We start from the raw sequence: 23580 nt of genomic DNA, 5'->3' as shown, positions 1-23580 counted from the left end.
ATCAACGGCTGTCACGATCCATCGTTTACCGGTGAGAGTCGCAGGAAGAGGACCATACAGGTCAACGCCAACGACCTCAAATGGTTGCGACGGACAAGGAACCGGTTGCAGTTGTCCGCTTGGAGCTGATGTAGGGAGCTTTCGACGCTGACATAGCGCGCAGGAAGCGACATATCTCGCTACACTGGCGGACAATCCAGGCCAGTAGAAGCGACCTTTGATGCGGTCATAGGTTTTCTGAAAACCGAGGTGACCAGCAGTCATGTCGCCATGAGAAGCCTGCAGGACATGAGCACGTAGAGAGCGTGGCAAGACAGGAACCCAGAATTGACCGTCAGGGTGATAGACATGATAGCCGAGGCCGAGATGGTGGAAGTAAAGTGCTTGTTGGCTCGTCCTGCGACATGCTGGCGGAAAGCGGGCACAATCGGCGACCCGATCGAAGCTCCAGGAGGTTGAGCGGGGAGGCAGAGGACGGAGGACCGAAGAGCACACTCCACCACTTGTGACGCAGCAGTTATCACGACGTTTATTCCGCGTCAAAGACTGGGCGAACCGACCACGCCCACAGCACGGATCACACTCGAGAGCCAGCCCCACAAGCGATGATGAAGAAGAACCCCATATGAACCCCACATGATGATGATCATGTACAGATGACAAAGCATAGCTTATAAATTCCCAGAGAGAGAGAGAGAGAGAGAACAACTTTAGTAAATATGCCTGCAGAGTCGGTTAGGCTCCCTCCACGCAGGGAGGACAAGCTTTTACCGTGACGCGGCCACTACGTCAGTCTCGTGCATTGTGCTCCTCGAGGTCTTGGTTCCTCGCTACTTCTGCGGATCCGAGAGGGCTGCCACCCCCTTCCTGGGGGTGCTGCCCCCCTTCTCCTCGGTTTCGCGAGGTCGCTGCCTCTCTAGAGCTGCCGAGACCTGCTGGACGGCCTTTAGTTGTGTATCTTGGTCATAGGTCCTCGTTGCAGCCTCTAGCTGCGGCGGGATCGTCGTCTCCTCACTGGCTTCTCGTGGATTTATACTACAGTCCCAAAGGATGTGAGCCGCGGTGGCTCTCTCCTTAGCGCACAGTCTACACACGTCACTCGCGTACACGCTCGGACACACGTGCTTAGCTAGCACCGGGGTGAGCAGGGACCCCGTCTGGAATTGCCTGTATAACACTGCCTCCTCCCGGGTAAGCCCCGGGTGAGGTGGCGGCATAGTCTGTCTGTTAAGTCTGTACCACTTCACTATTTCGTTGAAGGTGGTTATCTTGTCCTTGGCACTGCACCGCGACCAACACTCCGAGTCGGCCGTGCTTGCAGCTGCGTGGTTGGTTAGTCCTCGCGCGGCCGAGTTGGCCGTCTCGTTGTGGTTCACGTTCCCGCGTTCCGACACGTCACTGCCCATGTGGGCCGGAAACCACTTGATCACCACAGCGCTTTTGCGTCCGATGTCTTCGGCCTTGCGCAGTATGCGCGCATCCTCACTACATACCCTACCCATGGCGTAATTCTTCACTGCCGTTCTAGAGTCACACAACACTGTAGTGCATCCGGGGTCGGAGACGGCCAAGGCGATGGCCACCTCTCCGGCAGGTGTGCCTCTCGAGTCCGGACACTCGCCGCGGTCTTCGTTGCAACCGTCGATGCCCCGACCGCCACCACCGCGTATGCGTCGCTGCTCCCTCGATACTCCGCCGCGTCCACGTAGATGGCGCCTTCTTCTCTGGCGGGGAGGTCCACAAGAGCCCTGGCCCTCGCCAACCTCCGCTCCTTGTTGTGCTCGGGGTTTATAAATTCCCACAATATATAAATGCCACGTAGATGGACAGAACCAAGGTAATGTTTGCCGTCGCTTGGAGATACTCAAATTAAATTTTGCATTCCGCCTAACTACAGAATTAGTCTGAATTAAGCCACCTCTCAAATATTTGCGTTCTAGATGAATAGTGACAATGATATAATCGTAGAGCAGCATGAAAAACTACCGATACAGCTTTATGTTGCTCAATACCTGCTACATAATTGTTTTTCCGAGCGTGAAAGAAGCCCGCGATTACCTGAAAATTGCCTCGAGCAGCCAGTCACGCTGCAATTTTGTATGTATTGAGGGCTTCTTTCACTCTAGGAAAGACACTTTTGTGAAGAAGGTATTGAGCAAGAGAAAACTGCATCGGTAATTTTTCATGTTCTCTACAATTTGCTCATTGACCCTTTTCATCTAATTATAGTATTTGAGAAGTTGGCTATTAAGACGAATTGAGTAATTAGACAGAATGCAAAAAATAATCTGAATATCTTCAAGCGACGACAAATAGCATTACCTTGGTTCTGTCCAGCTACGTGGCATTTGCCTATTTCTGATACTTGGTGCATGAGAGTTGGGACACCGTGTATAGACTCTTACTCGAGATGCCCGCCATATATCGGGCCAGAAGAAAGGAAACGGAGGGGCCCTATTTTTATTAGTCATATCATGAGAAGCCGACAAGCAGTGACACCAAGGATAGCATAAAAGAAATATCTTGAAGTTCTTCATTGAATTAAATGATCTGACTAATAAAAATTGGGCCCCGTGCTTTCCTTTGTTCTCGTTCATTACATAGCGGGAGCCTCGAATCCGGCGCATGCCTCCAGGTAGTGCCTCGAGGTACGGCTTCAGACAACATCTCAGCACGAAAGACGTGATGATCCAACTCCACAAACTGGTCGTCAAGCCGGCAACGAGGCACGCGCCGCGCGGGATACTCGCCCTCGACCTGAAGGGAGCGTTTGACAACGTGTCCCACGCGAGCGTGTTGCAGAATCTAAACAAAACCCGGTGTGGCGAAAGACATTCGGCTACATAAAAGATTTTCTGTCAAACCGAACGGCGACCATCAGGATAGGGGAGGAGAATTCGGACCCTATCGAGCTCGGCGATAGGGGCACCCCTCAGGGATCGGTCTTGTCGCCCCTGCTCTTCAATCTGGCCCTGCTGTCCCTGCCCGATCTACTCAAGCAAATCGAAGGCGTGGACCACGCGTTCTACGCCAACGATATTACGGTGTGGACGGCCCGAGCCGGATCCGATGCCTGGATGGAGGAAGTCTTGCAGCGGGCGGCAACGACCGTGCTCGAGTACGTAAAGTCGTGCGGATTGAGCAGCGCTCCCCAGAAATCAGAGCTGCTCATGATCCAAACGGGAAAATCCAAGAAGGAGCTGCCGCCGAACGTGATTATCACGATCGCCGGAACGACCATGATGGCAACACAGCAGATTAGGATTCTCGGCCTACTACTTCAGAGCGACGGAAACGCACAGGCCGCCATCACAAAGATAAAGACTACAACCGAACAGATACTTGGTATGATTCGGAGGGTATCCAACAGAAACGGAGGCCTTAAAGAGGACGATGCCATGCGCCTGGTACGCGCGTTCGTCGTGTCGCGGGCTACCTACTCGGCCCCGTATCTCCAGCTGACGAAGGCGAATAAGGACACCCTAAGCACGATGCTTCGTAAGGCAACGAAACAAGCACTGGGCATGCCCATATACTCGTTCACGCGAAAACTGCTAGACATGGGCGCCCACAGCACGGTGGAGGAGCTCATCAAAGCCCACCTCTCTAATCAGAGAATCCGGCTCAGTCACACGAAACACGGACGAGCCGTCCTACGCAAGATAGGATGGCAGATCGAGCCAGTACCCATCAAGACGGCCCTTCCGGAAGACTGGAAAACGATCATTCAGACAAAACCCCTTTCCCGGAACATGACGCTGGGCAAGGACGACGAGAGGCGAACCGCGCGAGCCAAAGCCCTAGCCAGGAAGCTGGAAGAGAACCTCAGGGTCCTCTACGCGGACGTCTCGCTCCGAAAACACAGTGACCGTGCAGCGGTGGTGGTTACATCAAAAGACAGGCTCATCGTCAGCGCGTCCCTGAAGACAACAGACCCCGCAGTTGCCGAAGAAGCGGCCGTGGCCTTCGCACTCGCACACCCGAGCGTGGACACCGTAGTCACCGACTCAAAGACAGCCTACAGAAGCTTCCGCAGGGGGGTAATCTCCTCCGTGACGCGAGCCATTCTAGCCAAGCACAAGCCTCCTGGAAGAGCCATAGAGCTCGTGTGGGTCCCGGCTCACTCGCAGGTAGCAGGCAACACCATCGCCGACTACCATGCCCGAGAAATGTCAATCCGGGCCGAGCACGAGCCGGAAGAGCTACCGCACCCGGTTACCAGCTTTCGGGGCAGTACCCGGATGTACCGAGAGGAAAGGTGCAGACTGCCACAACAGCACCCCACACTCACCAGGCAACAACAGACGATCGTGCGTCGAGCGCAGGCGGGATCGCTTGCGCATCCCGTACTGATAAACCGCATGTATCCTGCGGAATACGATATGCTCTGTCCTTTTTGCAGAAGAGAAAAGGGCACGCTGCCGCACATGTTGGCAGAGTGCACAGAACTCAAGAGCCCCCCCTCGTCCCCTACCCACCAACACCCCCAATCCTCTACCCCTTGAGCGATGGGAGACCTTGTTATTCAGCCCCGCCCTACCGATTCAGCTCGCCCTAACGAACAGGGGCGAGGAGCTGCTGGAAACATATGGGTCCCGTAACTAGGGAACCACCCCATCTGGTGCCTGCGTGCACCACCGATTTATGTCGGGCCAAGTAAATGTTGCTTCTTCATCATCATCATCATCATCATCATCATCATCATCATCATCCAGGTAGAGTGTGTTGGTTTATTGACTAGTTGCCTTCACCAAAAAAAATTTTCGCGTAGACGTGATGTCTGTTCCCAATCCGCCACCAAGCCCGTGAGTGGTGGCACTGGCTAACACTCCCAGGGTTAGTTTTAGAAGATATACATAAATACCCCAGAAAGGGGATAGGAAAGCAGTGCCGCGGCAGCCTAATTGGTAATAGCATCCCACACGTAGTGCTTAAGACGTGGGTTCGTATCCCACCTGCGGCCAGCTGCTTTTTCAGCCACTTTCATATCCATTTATTTATCAATTATTTAGCTCAGTTAGGCATTGCAAGTAATTTTCGCTGTGCTATCCTTAGTGTCGTTGTTTATTGGCTTCTTATGATATGACTAATAAAATTCGGGCCCCTCAGTTTCCTTTCTTCGCGTTCATGTATGTATGTACACACACACACACACACACACACACACACACACACACACACACACACACACACACACACACACACACACACACATATATATATATATATATATATATATATATATATATATATATATATATATATATATATATGTATATATATATAGTGTGTGTGTGTGCGTGCGTGTGTAGTGGTCATGTATGGTCCGAAATTTCGCTGCCAACTGCACCATTCATAAGTATTGATAATCGCACTTTTGCTTTAATCTGTCCACTAATTGCATTCATTATGGTAATACATATTTTCTTACTGAGATGTAGTGGTCATCCTTGGATCTTGTTATGGTATGCAGTATATGGTCAAGAAAAAATAACAATATTGCTCTTACGTTAACTAATAACGGTAACGAAGTAGCAAACTAATATGTCATTGTTTCGTTACCATACATACTTGCACCCGCCGTGATTTCCGGCAATGGAGTTCAGTTACCGAGCGCTATAGGCCACGAGTTGGAAATTCCTGGCCAGGACGGCCACGTTTCGATAGAGAAAGATGGAAAATAACGCTCGCATATTTAGATTTAGGTGCACATAAGACAACGCCAAGAGGCAAAAATTTGCGAAAAAGAGAATTCTTTCCAGCAGGAAGTATTGACGTGGGAAGAACGGGAGGCGACGCACGATACCTCCAGTCCATGTCAGGTTCCCTTTCTTTTTCTTTCTTTCTTTTGCAGAAAAACGTTCTTGCCATGTTCGGCCAACGAGCTCACGGAAACACTTTACAACCAAGGAGAAAACAATGATGCCTAGCCATTCTTCGCGTAGTGCCACTCATGGTTAATATTGACCCTGGGAGTGTCACCGAGCACTAATCAAGACCGTCACTGGCGCTGGCCAACAGATACAGGGCTAATACACGAATAGCAGTGGAAGTTGATGGGAGGGCGGTCGACGCGGTTGCATAATGGCAACGCAACCCACGCGTAATGCGGAAGGTGTGGGTTCGACTCCCACCGGTAACAAGCCACATTTTCGGCCTCTTTTGCTTTTTAATATTTCTACGTTTTAATTATGAAGATAAAGAAATTGCTGCTCTGCTACCTTTGACTTCGTTTTCTACCTAGCTAATATGACTGTAATTACCAAAAAGATTTTACCACTCGGCGGTCCTTGTGCTTCTCGCTTTTTCCAGTCTCCCGACGTTAAATCCCGCCGTTTAGGTTAATTCACATCGAAATTACACAGGCACTGCCGCGAATTTTTATCCCGCAGTAAGAATCCGTTTGACTGATTGCATGACATAGGTTTTTTTTTCGTTTTAACTAAATGCAATGAAAATGCTTGGTCCAAATTTCGCGCATTGAGCTACACGGCTAACTTATGGGACCAGGAGTCGGCATTAATATGTAAAAAATAATCCTTTAAAGACAAAAGTGTATTAAAGCACATCTGAACAGAAAAGTTCCGCAATGTTTATATAGGCCTGACCGACAGCTCCGTATGCCTCAACGCTTTGTTGTTCCTCACTTGCGCAGTTGGGGCACCAAAACGTAAAGCTGTTCCGTACTGTTGTACAAAAAGGTAAAAACAGCACAAAAACGGTGACACACACAGAATGAAATACACGCACGATTCTGCTGTGTTCTATTCTGTCTTGATTAATACTTTTGTGAATCAAATTTTACGTATCCGCCGTTGCAAGCACGAATGGTGGCACGCCAATTTATCGCAGCCCAATCAAACGCTCTCCTAGTTTATCGCAGGTTACCTTTGGTGTCAAAGCAAATATTATTGTATGCCACGACAATTTCTTTCTGATCTAATTCGCTGAAAAGACGTGAGGAGCGCGCAGAAGAGAGGGTTCCGGTGGCGTCATGCTAGTGCTGTGAAAGTAGGTAACCGGATGAGGAGAGTTGTGCGGGCATCTCCGATTGGTCCGATTCCCCTGGCTCGTAGTAGCCGGTAACCCCTCAACGATCGCGGCGCCGTGCAACGGTGCGTTAAAAATACCACCTAAACGGGTGTTCTCTAAAGATATATTTGGCAGAGCAACGTAGATACATGCAGGAAGGACTCGGCAAGGTTATGTCATGCGTTTATTTTTTTACACGGCAAAAATCAATTCTCGCCGGCAGCTCAGAGTAGCCAGCGCCGGAGTGATCATTGGACAGCCATCTTTTATTTTTTTTTGTCGGAACGTCACGCCGCCTGCAGATTCTGGCTCTTTAAAAAAAATGTTTTTTTCGGCATATTATGCATCTTTAGTGCGTACAAGTGACATTGAAGCGCTTAGTTACCGCGGTTTTGTGACGTCGCGTGACAAAGAGGTGAACCAGGCGTGGCCCGAAAACATTTTCGCCAATCGCGGGAGACTTATGGCAACAAAGGCGTAGAATCGGAAAGAAAGGTTTTCATTTTTGTTCCATCTAATCAAGCAAAATCCTTGGGTACGCTTTTGTATCCTGGCTGAATCTGCAGTTGTTACCAAGCACCCGTAATCACGGGATCTGTCAACTCACGTTACTTCCCTTTATGTGCAACTTGCTCAATCTCAATAAACTTGTTCACCCGTCTGCTGGCCTGGGGGCAGCAAAACCCAGCCGACATGTCGATGGCGTTCGCGCTGCTACCATCCCGAAGCCCACGGATGCATCACATTACCCTTGGATTGCGTGGGAAACTTGTAAAAAACGAGTTGCTCTTGTTTCCCGCTTCTATACGCAATCGAACAAGCCGCCAAGAGACGTTCAAGCAAGAAGTTGCTAGTTGCCATAGGCGCATATGCTCGGAATTGACAGTAGCTTCATGTTCGAGGAAGCGGACAGAAATGACGTTGAACATTTGATTAAGAAATTTGAGGACCGTTACAAGCCCGCAACGAAATTAACATTCTAAGAATTTCGTTTCGGTTCAACGAACCACAAGGTAGGCGAGACATTTAACCAGAGGCTACAGAACAGCGTGTGTTAGCGAACAACTGTGAATTTGGGGGCCTTGAAGGCCGCATGGCGCATAGCCGAAAAGATTTGGGAACTCAAGACAAGAGCCTGTTGGAAAGACTTATCGGGGAAACACGACGCAAGGTTGATCCAAATAGGTAGTGAAGCTTCGGGTAAAAAGTGGTTCAGAACAAATTGTCCCCGACATCAGCAAGGGGGGTTATGGCAGCAGCAATTGAAGCACGATTATGTTAGGAGGGAACAAACATTGCGAAAGAAAACAATGCGTTTTTACTTACAGCGAGACAAAGTTAGGATCACTGAACAAAATTAAAGCTCCTGATCAATTTTACAGATGCGTGACAAGTAAAGAAAGAGCAAGTTTATTAATTTTATTTTTATCAATATATATCTTTTTTCAGCGCCTATCGTTGTCGCCGCTATCACTTCAATGCAATGCGGCTCCTGAAGAGTTCAGAAAGGCGCGCTGTAAATTTCACCTGTTACAATATGCCCCCCTCACACGTTGTCCTGTTTTGCTTTTTGACGTTTGTTTAATTTGGTGACGCGGTTATCTTCATCGCTTGTAAACTTTTTCAGTCAAGAGTAGTTAGTTACGACTGCCAGATAATTGTTTGATTTAGTTGTTTTCACGCGAATGCGCTGCCCGACGGGCTTGGCGTCTAAAGCTTTCGTCGCCCTCCACAGAAATTATGTTCTGTGCAGGGATGTGATCTCGACCTCACACGCTGGCGTTTTCCTGCATCGCTTTCCACGCTGTAAGCTCGAAACACCAACTAAGTCGAATGGCGGGGCATTTGAATATACTTCTCTTGGCAGGCCACTAAAACAAATTTCGCGCCTTTAAGAACCAAATGATGTCACTTCAGTTTTTAACAGATATGGTGTTACATTATGTTTACTTCCGCCGGAAGTGTTTCCTCGTCCCACAGATGGCACTAAGCCCCATAAACCACCGATTAACTGCCACGTTTTGAACGTATGGGCTTCTGTGGAAGCATCGCTACCATGTGTATTTACCTTGCACAACGTACGAAAAGAAAGTCTACATTTGCGACGCGCAAGGGTGAAGCAAAGAGCATTTCCGTGAGATAAGTGAAGCTACGAACTCCAGTGAAGGCACCGTTTCATATGCGGTAGCTACAAAAAAAGCGTTTGCTATAAATGTGGGGGTCATATGCACCGCAGTGACCAGTTCCCAGCAAAAGGAAAGACATGCAGGAAATGCGGAAGGCTGAATCACTTCGCTCGAGCGTGCAAGTCATCTAAGTTTCCGCGCAGTGTTAACCAACGGATGCGAGAGTTACGACTCGAAGACGACGAATCCCTTTACAAACATGGACTGTCGGTGCAATAACCACACATCACTGGAGCGTGACGGTCTACAATGAAGGCGATCCCGCAACGTGCGAATTAGATCAACTGTTGTGTCACTTCAAGAAACGACATTGCAGAGCGGCCAGAAAAGGCTCAGTAAGACAGCAATGTCAAGTTCATAGGATTTTTTATGCACAGGGCAGCCACACATGCGAAAGTTCAATTGAGGCTCTCCGCAAGTGACAGAACCAAGGAACAATTGTTTTTATTGTCGACCGCAACATCCCTGGCCCTTTACGTGGTGCCGCATTTGAAGTCTTCGGGTAGAGGGGTGTATTCTATAAGTGTCCACATAGTGGACACGTCCATTTCATCTGCTGCTGAATTTCTGATTGGCTGGGCCGGAGTAGGCAGGCGCACCCAGTCATTCAACACCTCAGCAGCAGACAAAATGGAGGTGTCCACTAGGTGGACACCTTGAGAATGCCCCCAGGCTTCACATATCGTATGCAAAACATACAGCATGAACTGTACCCGCCTGTGCAGCCTTTTGCAGACGTCTTCAAGCCGCTCGGGCTGCTAGCAGACTGAGTATGAGATGAAGCTCAAGCCAGACTTAGTGGGCGTCGTCGTACGACCGAGAAGAGTTCTTGTGGCTCTTCATGGCAAGGTGACGGCTCAGCTACAGCGTATGCAAGGACAAAGCGTCATAACAGAGGCAACACAGCCTACAGAGTGGTTTAGCCATATGGTGATGTTAAGAAGGACAACAAGAGCGGGCACGGAAAGGCGACCAGCATACCTGCAAAATTATGCTCGTTTGACGCAGGTGCTATCTGCTTACTCATGCACGGACGTTACCCCTCGCAGACGAGTCTCAAACATCGAATGGCCTGCCATCCATGTGCTGTTCGGCCGATTATTCCCACAAACAGCGCTGCCCTGCACATCCGTTAGGAGGCTCAGTGGTTCCCTACCCTACAGCATTTGTTCGGCGTGACCCATCGCCAGCAACATCAAGCTTCCGCCGGCCTTTGCATCTGATACTCTCGACGTGCTTCGCCAGTGGGCATGGAAAGGCGGCCAACATGCGATCGTGCCAAATGTTTGTTCTTCTGACGCTGGTTGATCCCCAAGGCTCTTTATGCTGCAAACGCACAAGCAATATTACTTTTCTGCTTATTCCATGTCCAAGTGTGCTTTTTTGTATTGTCCGTGAATACCTACAGGTATTTAAATTTTATTTATTAGGTCGTAACCTCAAATTAAACCCCGTGACCCCTAAGCTCGATCCTAAGGCAACCAGTAGAGTGACCTACGGTCTTTGTAGAAAACGCTAACCGAAAAATTGGACAAAAACCATGCTGATGTCATATCACAGATTGATGAAGTTAAAGAAATTCAGAGAAATCTACTGAAAAAATTCAGTCGAGGGAAGGATCGAGTCAATTTCAAAACTTACAGAGCATGAACTTGCCACGAAAGTATCCACTGTCATGCGCACTGAAACAGCTGGCCTTTCTAGTCGATTCGACGACTTCGAAGACAGGTCACGGCACGAGAATCTGACTTTTCACGGTTTTCTGACAAACCGTCCGAGTCAAGGGCCCATGCGGAAGAGAGCGTACGTAAGCCCCTATCGTCCACCCTAAAAATACAGCTATCTGATGAAGCTATTGTTCGTTCACATACGTTGGGTAAGTACGTGCCAAATAAGTGCCATCCAATTATTCGGAAATTTTTAAGTGCTAAAATCAAAGAGCCATCTTTTCAGCACGCAAGAAATTAAAACAAACCCGCGTAGATATAATGAGGATTTCTGCATTGCTAAACGCACATCCCTCAAAAGGCTGCTGGAATTTGCAAGCACCACCGGAGAACTGTCTTCAAGTCGCCACAACAGGTTGCTTTTTGAAGAACAGGTCTCATATGGATGCCGTCAACCGACAGCGTGCGCAATACATCTTCGAACAGAGGCTCACCTGTTGCACAGATCCATAACATGTTCGTACCTGCTTCAAGTAACACTCGTTCGTCAGTGATATCACACCAAATAGTTCAGCTAGTGATGTTTATTTTCTTTTTTCCAATGCTCGCGGTGTTGCTGACAAGCCTGATGACATTTCTGATCTAATTCACACGTGTAGTAGTGATGTCGTTATATCTATCTATCTATCTATCTATCTATCTATCTATCTATCTATCTATCTATCTATCTATCTATCTATCTATCTATCTATCTATCTATCTATCTATCTATCTATCTATCTATCTATCTATCTATCTGTCTGTCTGTCTGTCTGTCTGTCTGTCTGTCTGTCTGTCTGTCTGTCTGTCTGTCTGTCTGTCTGTCTGTCTATCTATCTATCTATCTATCTATCTATCTATCTATCTATCTATCTATCTATCTATCTATCTATCTATCTATCTATCTATCTATCTATCTATCTATATCTTCCGTAATGCGACCCAATTGTCTTCTAGCGAGCGACTACGTATGTAATGACTACGCACGTAATGGTATAATGGTAATTCCATCGTCGTCAGACAGTCATCATCATTTCGGACACGCCATCAGATTGTCATCATACACTCATTGTCATACCACCTTCGCAATTCCATCGACGTCATTTTATCATGATTATGTCGCGGTTGTCATGCCATCGTCGTCATTGCGTCGTCGACATAAGGTCATCGTGATTTATTCGTTGCGATACCATGGTCACTATAAATTCTGGATCGTTCCATCGTCTCGATTCCAGCTTTGTGATGTCATTCTCGTTATACAGTCGTCGTGCCGCCATTTTCGTCACGGATTTGTCGTCACGCTTTCCTCATCACGCCATCATCGTCGTACGCTTGTCGCCATTCCATTGTCGCCAGGCCACCGTCGCCACGCTGTTGTCGCACCGTCGCCATCATTTGTGAAATGCCATCCAATTGTCATGCCGTGGTCGTCATATCACCTTCGTCGTTCCGTCTCAGATTTTCTCCCTCATTCCCTTATAATTGTGATATCACCAATCAATCGTGATTATGCCACCGTCGCTATAGCATTGTAATTGCTTTGTGGTTATTTATGGTCATCACTTCAAAATCATCCCGTCGTCGTCATGCCTTCTGTTGTGATTGGCCTGCAGGGGTAGCGACCTGCAAAAATTTCCCAACCCCGCTACAGCTGCGGGGGTGGCGCCCTTCGGAGAAGCGACCTTGGAACCCTTCCCGACCCGCTGTGACGACTCGCTTTCTAAAGACAACAACGCGCCGCCTAAACAGCCCCTTGGCGCCGGTATGTCTAGCCACATTTGTCGGACCGTGCATTGTTGGTCGATTCGCGGTCGCCTTCACGGTTTGCTTTGAGCGGGGCAACTCCTGGAAGGGGATGTGTTGCGGTGCTTTCCCACGAGGCCTAGAAGTCGTCACAGTCAATGGGCAGACGCGGCGGCTACTGACTGCGGACCAGCTCTTGGATAAAGAGGCGTCTGCACGGGTCAAGACCCCTGTCTACAAGAACCCTCTCATCTCGGTGTGTTCCGTGAATCCAAAGTGCGGAAGTGAGTCTGTGAAACCTCGCCCTCAAAGACGGATCGACAACGATGACTTTGGACGCTCCCATTGATTTAAGGTTGAACGGCTGTTTTCCCTCACCTGGAGATCTAGGGAGAGCAGAGAGTTTTTAAGCAGCCGTTTTGCGGCTGCTCAATGTGCATTTTCTTTCAGTCATGCTAGACTGATGAACTGTACCGTTCTCCACCCTTCATGAAGATATTGTAAATAAATCCCATATTCTCCGTTCTCGATGAGAACAAGTACCTCCCTTGAACGACGTCCTTAGTGTGGATTAGTCGGACAACGGCGTGCGCCAGCTACCACATTATTTCATGCCCGACCCCAACTCTTACAACTAGCTGGCAGCGATGACACGGTCTTTTCGACGTGGTGGTGTGTCTGCGGTGAGTGCTTGGTTCTTGCTTTGACTCTCTAGGCTTCATTTTGTGGCTGTTCTGTTTAGAACAGTAGGGAAGCTGGATTGTTGATTGGTAGATAGGTTGTGTTTACCTAGCTATGTTTAGCGGGCAGGACCAAGACAGTAAAGCAGCAATCATGGAGTTAAGGACACTGCTGAGGTACGAATAGTTGATTGTTGGTGAGGAACTGGTTCTAGAGGTGCGCAACCAAATGCTAAAGTCGGAATTATTGCGGATGATTCCCGAAAAGGCCAGTGAGGACGACATTTAAATTGGGTAATAACTTCTTAGGAAAAGAGAGAAACAGGACCGAGAGAGAGAAGATAGGGTAAGAGAGAGGGAGAGAGGTAACAACGGGACAGACAGGAACGCGAGAAAGATCGCGAGTTAAGAAAAATTCAACTTGAGCTTGAAAGAAAACGTCTGGAGTTGTCTCAAGGAAGTGAAGGGGCTCTGGGACGATCAAGTGAGGCAGAATCATACCGCATGGACAGACTCTTAAAGCCATTTGAGGTCGCGAACGACATAGGCTTGTTCCTAGGAAATTTTGAAAGGACTTGCGAGAAGATGAACTTCGGTCCGAGTACGTGACCAGAGCGGTTGCTGCCTCTGTTGCCGTATGAGGCTGCGGAAGTAATTGCCAGACACAGGGCGCAAGATGCATATGATTATGCGAATGTTAAGGCTAGTATTTTGAAGAAGTACCGCCTTTCAGCCTAAGCTTTTCGGCAAAGGTTTAGAAGCACGGGCAAGAAGGATAGCGAGGCCTATCTGGAGTTTGCCTACGGCTTAAAGGCCAACCTTGTCGAGTGGTTGAAAAGCGCGGAAGCGTACGAGAGCAGTGACATGATTATTTAATGCATGTGTCTAGAGCAGTTTTACAAAAGCATGCTACAATCTGTGGAACTGCGGGTGCAAGACAGAGGAAACGTAAACACTGTGAAAAGGGCGGCTGGCGGCTGAATTAGCCGAATAGTACGCAATTCGTAGAATGCTGAACGGCAAGGACGGAAATTGGGACGGTCGAAATGAACCGCGGAAATCATTTCTGTTTAAAAAGGGTTCGCAGACTAGACGACCGCAGCCTGTAGACGTGGAGGAAAAGCCCTCAGAAAAGACCGACGAGAAGTGAAACGGGAAAACTGCAGAAAAAGAGCAGGAAAGAAAATTCGAATCTTTTAGACCAATCCGCTGTTATAAGTGCCACAAACTAGGGCATATCGCTGTAAACTGCGGGAAGCCTAGTGCAGTTTCCTCCTACGTGGATGGAAAAGACGAGAATGTGGAACTTTGAAGCCCGTATCTTCACGACCTGGAAGTTAATAGGAAACGATGCCGGGTGCTGCGAGACAGTGCCGCTACTATGGACATGGTGCATCCATCTTACGTGACGGTAGATGACTTCACGGCAGAAGTAGCATGGATCAAACATGTTGTAGTAGAACACAGCGTGTGCCTGCCCGTGGCCAAAGTCAAAATCAGTGGACCGTTCGGGGAGCTCGTGACTGAGGATGCAGTGTCGGAATTCTTGTCGCTGCAGTACCCTTACATTTTTTTTCGGATCAGTCGAATCAGTTACTGCGTGACAAAGGGATTAAACTGGGAGAGGGCGTAGCACAGGCGTTGACGAGAGGTCAAGCTCGTAGGATCGCGCCGCTTTCGGCTGAAGATGCAGAAGCTGCTCCAGCGGAAGTAGCAAAAGAGGTAACTTCAGTAACCGAATCCGAGCTAGGCTCGAGGGACGCAGAAACGGTTGCGGAAAGCCTGCCAGCTGACCAGTTCAATGAGAGCGGATCACTAGGATGTCAAAGTTCACTCATACAGGAAGAGCCAACTGACGCAATCGCAAGCGAGACAGGGTCGTTACTATCACTAGCCTCAAAGAAATTTCATCAGCTCTTACGTGTGGCCACAGAGTCACTGGCAGTCGAGCAAAATAATGATGACAGCTTAGCCAAATTGCATCACACAGCTAAAGAAGGCATTGCTAAGCGCAACGTGACGATACAAGAGAGAAGAGGATTGTTCTATCGGCATTACAGAGACCGAAAGGGCAGGATTCTAGATCAGTTTGTCGTACCTGCTATGTACAGGGAGGACCTTTTGAGTGTCTGTCATGGAAATTGGTGGTCTGGCCACCTAGGCATAATCAAATCGAAGGAAAGATTGCTTATGGACTACTACTGGCCTGGCTTTTTCAAAGAGGTAGAAAACTTTGTAAGATCATGCGATGCCTGCCAGCGCTCGGATAAACCAGGAGAAACCTGGAAAGCTCCACTAAAGGTAGTGCCGTTAATTTCAGAACCTTTCAAACGACTTGTGACAGACACGGTAGGGCCTCTACGAAAGACAAAGTCGGGTTACAGGTACTTGCTTACCATGCTGTGACCGGCTACAAAGATTCCGGAAGCAATCCCTCTGAAAGAACTTAGCTCCATCGAAGTAGTAGACGCGCTTTTGTCAGTATTCGATGGAGTTGGGTTTCCAGCCGAAATTCAGGCGAATCAAGGGTCAGTATTCACCACCTCACTGACTTCCACATTCTTACAAATGTGCGGGGTAAAGTTGATACACAGGTCCGTCTATCACCCTCAGTCAAATAGTGTAGAGCGATGGCATTCGGTGCTTAAAAGTTTTGCGGACCCTCTGTTACGAGCACAAGGAGGGCTGGGAGAATTGTCTTCCGGCGACTTTGTTTGCTTTGCGAACGGTTCCTCATGAGGCTACAGGGTTCTCTCAGAACTAATCTATGGGAGAACACTCCGTTCTCCACTGAGAATGCTAAAATAGATGTGGGGGGAAAGAGGAGATAGTCCAACAGTGGTAGAATACGTGCTATAATCTGCTCGAACGGCTAAGAGCAACCCAAAAACTAGTCAAAAAACATAGGAGTAGCTCAAAAGAACGCCAAGTTCTATTACGAAAGGAATGCGAGGCTTCGTACGTTTAACGCAGGAGACCAGGTAATGATCCTGATACCCTCAAGAAAGAACAAGCTTGAAGTTCCCTGGGACGGACTCTTAAAATTGTTGCACAAACATGCAGATACTAACTACGCTCTGGAAATGCCAGGTCGCAGGAAGAAGGTTAGGATATGCCACTGCAATTTGATGAAATCGTACGTAGAGCGGAGTGGACTCGTTAACTTTACCATCAAAGAGCATGATGACACTAGTGCCGAGTTTAATTAGTATAAGGCGATCTCCAACTCTGAAATTAGCCTTGAAGAAGTGGTAAAACATTCGGCAGGCTCGCACGCTCTTAAACCCGAGCAGCTAGATGAGCTTAAAGGGATGTTAGGGGAACATCTCGACAGATTCAGCGATCGGCCAGGTATTACCGAACTAATAACGCATGAAATAGAGCTGACATCAACCAAACCCGTAAGGTCAAAGCCTTACAGGGTGTCTCCGTGACAGAGAGCGACTACGGAGGCAGAGATACAGCGCATGCTAGAGTTGGGAGGTATTGAGCCCGCTGAGAGTGACTACACGTCACCGCTAACACTTGTAGAAACGCCTCATAAGGACCGTTGTCCGTGTGTTGACGATAGGAAGTTAAATGCCATCACTAGGGATCAGCTGTACCCGATACCCAACATTGAGGAACGAATCGAAATAGTTAGCGCTGCTAAATACATTTCAACTATTGATCTCGTAAGGGGATACTGGCAAGTTCCCCTTTCAGGAAGTGCCAGCCCGCTATGCCGCATTTATCTCACCTGTAGGCACTTTTCGCCCTCTCGCCCTCAGCTGCGAGCTGAAGAACGCGCCGTTTCACTTCTCTAAGTTTTTGATTGTTGGCCCAAAGGACTTGCAGGAGTTCGCCTTGCCGTTTCTTGATGATATAGCAATTTTTTCGGACAGCTGGAAACAGCACGTATCGCACTTCGAACAGGTGTTCTCACGGTTGAGGGAAGCAGTCTTAACGGTGAAGGCGGAAAAGTGTAGGTTTGGTTGTTCACAGGCTACTTACCTGGGCCATGTTGTCGGTCAGGGCCGAGCTGAAAGCAGCTATGATCGGAGATTTTTCACAGCCGCGCACGAAAACAGACATTCGTTCATTTTTGAGACTTGTCGATTACTATTAATGGTACATTCTGAATTACTCGCAAATAGCAAGTCCTTTAACGGATGCCTTCCGAAAGGGAGCACCGAATAGCGTGCACTGGTATAAGGACAAAGAGAACGCTTTCCAAGGTTTGAAAACGCTATTGGTTTCTCGCCCTGTGCTTCGCGCACCAGACTACACAAATGAATTCATAGTTCAATGCGACGCAAGTGACAGGGGTATGGGCGTGGTACTTAGTCAGGTCGGTGACGATAATGAAGAACATGCCTTCCTCTATGCCAGCCGTAAACTAACTGTAAGAGAGGAAGCCTACAGCGCTTTAGAGAAGGAATGTGCTTGTTTGGTTTGGCCAGCCAGGAAGTAGTCGTGTTACTTGTACGGAGCGAGGTTCATCTTCGAGCCCGAGCACGGTCCTCTGGCGTAGCTCAATCAAATTTCACACAAAAATGGCCGCTTGCTCCGATGGAGCCTAAATCTCTTTCAGTCATGCTAGACTGATAAACTGTAACGCCATTCATGTAGATATTGTAAATAAATCTCATAACACTCGTTCTCGATGAGAACAAGTCCGTCCCTTCAAGAATATCCTTAGCGGGGATGAGTCGGACGACGGCATGAACCAGCTACCATCTATTTCATGCCCGACCCCAACTCTTACACTTCACCTTCGTACTGCTTTATTCAATCTATTGACGTCATTCCTTCATAATTTCATCGTCATCACTGCATGAGCCGTCGGCGTAGGTCCTCGCCTTACCGTCGTTAGCTAAACCATGCCGAAGGATGGTCATATCAAAACGGGTCAATCACGGAGACCATGTATGTCGCATATAGCCGGAGAACTTAAAATCACAGGAGGACCACTACAGATACTAAATAAAGGTGTCTTAGGCAATACGGTGTGTCGCTACGTGGACGCTACGTAGGGCGAATGATAAACGCATTAACTTCCATAGTCATCTTAAGATGCGTTCTGCCGGAATTCTTTCGTCTTCGCGACACTAAGAGACTCTGGTCAACATTGTTGCCTGGTTATTAGAATTTCCAATTCGTAGAGGCGATCTTAAGCTTGAGACGAGCAACCCAACCTTCGATGGGTAGCGCTGTGAGTTCGACAGCGGCCCCGGCTATCAACAAGGAGAAGCTCATTGGGATGGTCGGGAGTGGCGGCGAAAGGCAAACTTCAAGATTTGCTAGACATCCCGAAGTCGAATCACCATGACGAAGAGTTCGAAAGGTAGTAGCATTTCAATCTAGCTAAAGAGATTGAAGAATGGTTGTATGCGACACCCGGGGAGGGGGGAGCGCAAAAAAATCAGTAGACGGTCTTCAGGTATCCAAGCTATCCTACGTGTAGCAACCACAAGTGGAATCAATGACAGAAGTTTCGGCACACCTGGTTACAATGGGTTGGACAGAAGCGGGCAGGGCTGGGTTGACCTTGTCGGAATAGTTCAGTCCCGAGCCGGATTCGGGACAGGTTTAAAATTTCCCACTCAAGCTCGGGCGGGCCAAAGCATGGCACGTTTGGGATCGGGCCGGGCCCGGGTCTGAAAAGCCGGCCCGTGCAGGGTTCGACCACCATACCCGCTGCCTACTTTACATAGGTGAGACCACATTTATATCACACAAAGCACTTGGAAAAGTATTAGGCAATTTGAACATTGATTTAGGTAATATAAGAACTTTGCGTAATAACAATATGCCTCACAATACGCCACCTAAAATCATGATCATTTTATTTATTTCCTCCATACTGAAGCTGACTACGACATCGTTAGCAGATAGCGACTAGGTAATATAGGCAATAGACAACGCAAGTTTTTTTTCTTGTTGTGATTTTAGATGACAACTTGAAATTTAACAATCACGCTCAATCTATGTTACAGAATGTTTCCTCTGCTATTCGCGTAATCATTGAAATTCGCGGTCACTTTCAGCCGCACATTATCGCTACATTTTGCCTATGGTCATAACCATCTCTCGTATCGTGTACCATCCATGTGGAAATATTCACTCTACTCAAGTGAAAATCATAAAGGCCTTCAAAATAAAACATTGGGGCTTCCCATGCAAGCTCATTCCACGTCGCTTTCTTATGCGAGAGCGTTACTTCGCTGATTGTGCGACCCCGCCTTTATCAGAAAGTCGTGGCAGAAAAGCCGTCGCAGAAAAACCGTACTTAAATACGTCATCTTGACGTAACTAAAAAAAAGTTGGACATCGTGAATTGGATCCTCTAGCCCAGCGCCACTGCTACCGCTCCTTAGCCTAGCGCGCTAATAGACGACAGTGATGAATATCTTCGTGGCTGATGATGAGATGAGTTAATGGCGTCCCCTTCAAAACGTGGCGGTGACAAATAGTCATCTAGCCTGCTTGAGTTACTCAGGTATGCTATAGATGCTTTTCATTCTAGCATTTTTTGTATACACCTCTTTTATCTTTTTTTTATTTCGATATAAACTATATGGACACTTCAGCCAGGCGCATTCCTGCCATCACCGTCGGCATCGCCGTGATGTTCCCTATAAAGTTCAAGGGCGATGTCAGCGTCGTCGCGCACCGTAAGCTGAATGTGCGAGTGAAAGCATGCAAGCGTGAGCCGACGATGGCGGGTCGACTCGCCTGCGCCACGGAGGTAAGCGGGGAGGAAGCGCGGCGTCTTCCGTCGTGCGCAAGGCACTGGGGCGAGGAGATGGGCGGGTAGGGGGGGGGGGGGCATTCTACTCTTGTGGCTGCGGCGTATGGCATGGCCACGCGGGCCCTACTTGAAAGCAATCTGCGATGGCGACTGAGTGCAAGTGGTGATATCTTTGTGTGTTCCGCTTTCGCGTCTTAGTTAGCGTTTAAGCGAGAAGCAATCACAGTTATGCACCAACTAGCCCTACAACGTGTTTTAAAGCGAGAAGCAGCATGGAGGGGGGCATTTCGTATAGCTGTCTACTAAATTCGATCGTAATCGATGATTTGCCCTGCTAGTGAAACTGCAACTTTTTGCTCTTACTCGAAACTTCTCTATCTAGCTTGAACCGCTATCTGTGCCTGTAACGGATAAGGCCGTATCAATTTCTTCCCTAACCTTTCTTTACTAATCAGTGCAATCTGGCTGCAATCACGTTCACTAAGGCTATGCACGTGACACGAGTCTGCCTGGCGGGCGATTCATTAGATTTCATTAGATGGCGCATGATAGGAGTGACGCCACTGTCGGTGCTATGTAGTCTTGATCATCCGAAGTTGACGCCGTGGCCGTAGGCGCCAGTTCACTGCCGACGAAGTACAAGACTAACGCAACGCAGCAAAACGTGAGAATCGAGCTGCTGCAGCGACATAACTCAGCGACACACTCAGCGACAGGAGAAGATAACCAAGGATGACCGAAAGATTGTCCAAAATTTGAGCAAGGAGCTTTAAAGAAAGATGACCAAAAGATTGACCAAGGAGCTTTCGAATTTACGCTTAAGAATTGCTTAGGTGTCCCTATACATTTATTGAAATTATTATGCTTCGATCAATTCAAGCAAAAGTATCATTTTTCATTTTCGACCTCATTCACTATCAAGTTCATATTTTAGGTACTGAGGTGATACTCTTGCAAGCTCTAACGTATCCAGATTTTATAAACGCGGTAGCCTGCTTCTCTTCAATGCTACATCTGGCTATGGAAAGCTTACGGCGTTAACTGGCATTTCGGTATGGAACTCTGTACCATAAAAGGTGAAACCGTCACCAGATCAGCCATTCCTACATACGCTCAAGAGATGTTTATTTTCTTAGCTAAGGTGACTGCTAATGCTTCTTTAGGAATGCATTGCTTTTGACTCTTTTCGCTCTTTTGGTTCTTGTGCGTTTGGACATGCACTATAGCCACAGTAACCATTTATAAGTCTTAGCTCGCGCTTTATTAATATGGTTTTACAATACCTTCTCTAGGTTTCTTTTTTCTTGTTTTTGCTGCCTATAGTTTTCAGTTATTGTATACTGTAACTGAAATTAAGGTTTCCCGCCATTTGCTGTACTATGAACTTTATTAGTGCTTGCACTGAGTGAGGAGGTCCTCCAGATAGCCCTTGGATCTGGCACCTAGCTCCGACGGCAATAATGCGGAAAAAAAATAATAGACTTGAACACGACCGACAGGCCTATCCTTCTACGGGCATTTCGTGCGAAAAAAAAATATTCTTACAGATAAGGACTTTGTTCCTTCCTAGATTATGCTTTGTCACGGCTTTCCAGGTTGCTTGCAAGCTCCTCGACGTGAAAATGTTGCGTCGAGCTTCCAAAAAGGCTCCTCTGAGAGGCCCATGTATTTTACCAGCGACATTGTGTCGTCGACACAGGTGAAAGGTAACTCACCGGCTGTACTCGGTGCTTCCTCGGTCGCTGTCGAACCTGCTGTCGTTCTCGGATCGCTCCTTGAAGCGCTTGTCCTTGGCGTGCCCTTTCCAACCGGTACCGCCGGCGCTACGCTGCTTATAAGCGGCACTTCGGGAGCTACGCCGACTCGACAGTGTGGGCGGGGTTTTGTCATCGGTGTGCTTCTCTTCAGTGTTCATGTCGAGGAGCGATTGACCAAGGAGCTGCTGCGAAGCTGTCGTTCCTTCTTCTGGTATTCGATGAGAACGATGATGATCGTGGCCTCGGAAGAGGGCACAAACCCAATGTTGTGGGTAGGCTAAACGTGGGGTGGCAGGAGGTACCAGGAATATAAAGGACGGTCCATTGAAAGACATCGGATGAAACGAAATAAATAACCGAAATTTGGAAATTAAGACCTACGGGACAGATCGCATTGATTATTATAAATCAATAAATATTGCTCCAAGCGAAATCGAGAACCAGAAAAACAGAGGAATTTAGCTTGCGATTCTTTTTTTCGTCACTAAAAACAACAGTCAGCAATTTGATTACCAGTGTTTCTTCGGCTACAATCTCGAGTTGTAGTACCAAACAAAAGGAATGTAGAAATAAACAAAGAAAAATAGTGCAGAAGCCGTCGAGGAAGAAAATGTCATTATAAGTACCTCAAGCCGAAAACAAGCTAGCGCTCATTTTCGTAAATAGGAATCGTGTAAATTAAAACCTTGAAAACTGCATTTCTATTCGAAATCAATTTCTGCAACTTATATACATTGCACGTCATCTTTATTTCTGATCACATAGAACACGACAATATGGGTTTTATGCATGTTGACGGCAGTGTTAGTTCTTGGGTGTATATACACTGTGGAATGCGGTCTTAATACATGTTGTTGTTGATGGCTTAGTGTTTATTTTTCCTTTCGTAACTACGTTGTTCTCATCGATGTTAGATAAGTGTTCTGTATGAAACGTATTGTATGTCGTTGATTCTTCTGTCTTGTGTTCATATATAACTTAATATATATATATATATATATATATATATATATATATATATATATATATATATATATATATATATATATATATATATATAATGTGTGTGTGTGTGTATTTATTTACGGGTTAACAGATGAGTGTTCGTATGCTGTATGCCGATGGCACATGTGCTGCTGCTTGTCAGGGCCTTGAGTCACTTTCAAGGTGTATGTTGCAGCTTTTTGGCTGGAAGGTCCCCAGCACACTTGCTGGAAAATAAAAACATTCTGCATTCTGTGTTATGGTCCTCAACGTAAGCGAACATCCTAGCGGTTCTGGAAAGATATTCGGTGTGTGAAAGAAATAATGCGCTGGGGGTGCACATTTCTTGCAGTGGAGTTATGTAGCATTTGTTGTTTGATTGTGCAGTTATGCAGAGACCACCGCCTTCAACCAACACATCTGTAGCGGTCTTATTACTTCCACCAGTGGCGCGAGTGCCTGCGTGAAAAGCGACTGCTATCTTCCTCTCCCGCAGCCGCCATTTTAGTAGACAGTGGCGGGAGAAAGGCAAGGCTGTCTTCTTGCGAGCGTTCCGCCAAAGCATCGAAACCCTAAACCATCAAACGTCCCAAAGTATTGGGGCTATAACCAGGGATCGTATATTTCGCGTTTTACCTTAAAATTCCGATAGCTACCCGCTGATTTCAATTTTGGAAATTCGATCCAAAGAGTGCCAAATTTGGGGATTCGTGGTGACTCGTTACGCTACCGCACTACGTGACCGCACCTTCCCAAGTG

General features: G+C 47.6%; 1 protein-coding gene across 1 annotated transcript in view; it reads right to left on the bottom strand.

Annotated features, from left to right (window-relative positions):
* The window catches only part of LOC142558343 (cholinesterase-like), a 68665-nt gene extending 46670 nt beyond the window's left edge, over positions 1–21995 (bottom strand). The window contains exons 1-2 of the mRNA XM_075670488.1: positions 21796–21995; positions 17341–17368 (exon numbers count right to left, since the gene is read on the bottom strand). Coding sequence (XP_075526603.1) covers positions 17341–17368; positions 21796–21995 — 228 coding nt within the window. The remainder of the gene's footprint in view (positions 1–17340; positions 17369–21795) is intronic.
* Between the last annotated feature and the right edge of the window lie 1585 nt (positions 21996–23580).

Source organism: Dermacentor variabilis, chromosome 9 (assembly GCF_050947875.1).
Source record: "Dermacentor variabilis isolate Ectoservices chromosome 9, ASM5094787v1, whole genome shotgun sequence".
Lineage (NCBI taxonomy): Eukaryota > Metazoa > Arthropoda > Arachnida > Ixodida > Ixodidae > Dermacentor > Dermacentor variabilis.
Note: the sequence above shows the minus strand (reverse complement) of the source record. Positions and strands in the feature narration are given on the sequence as shown.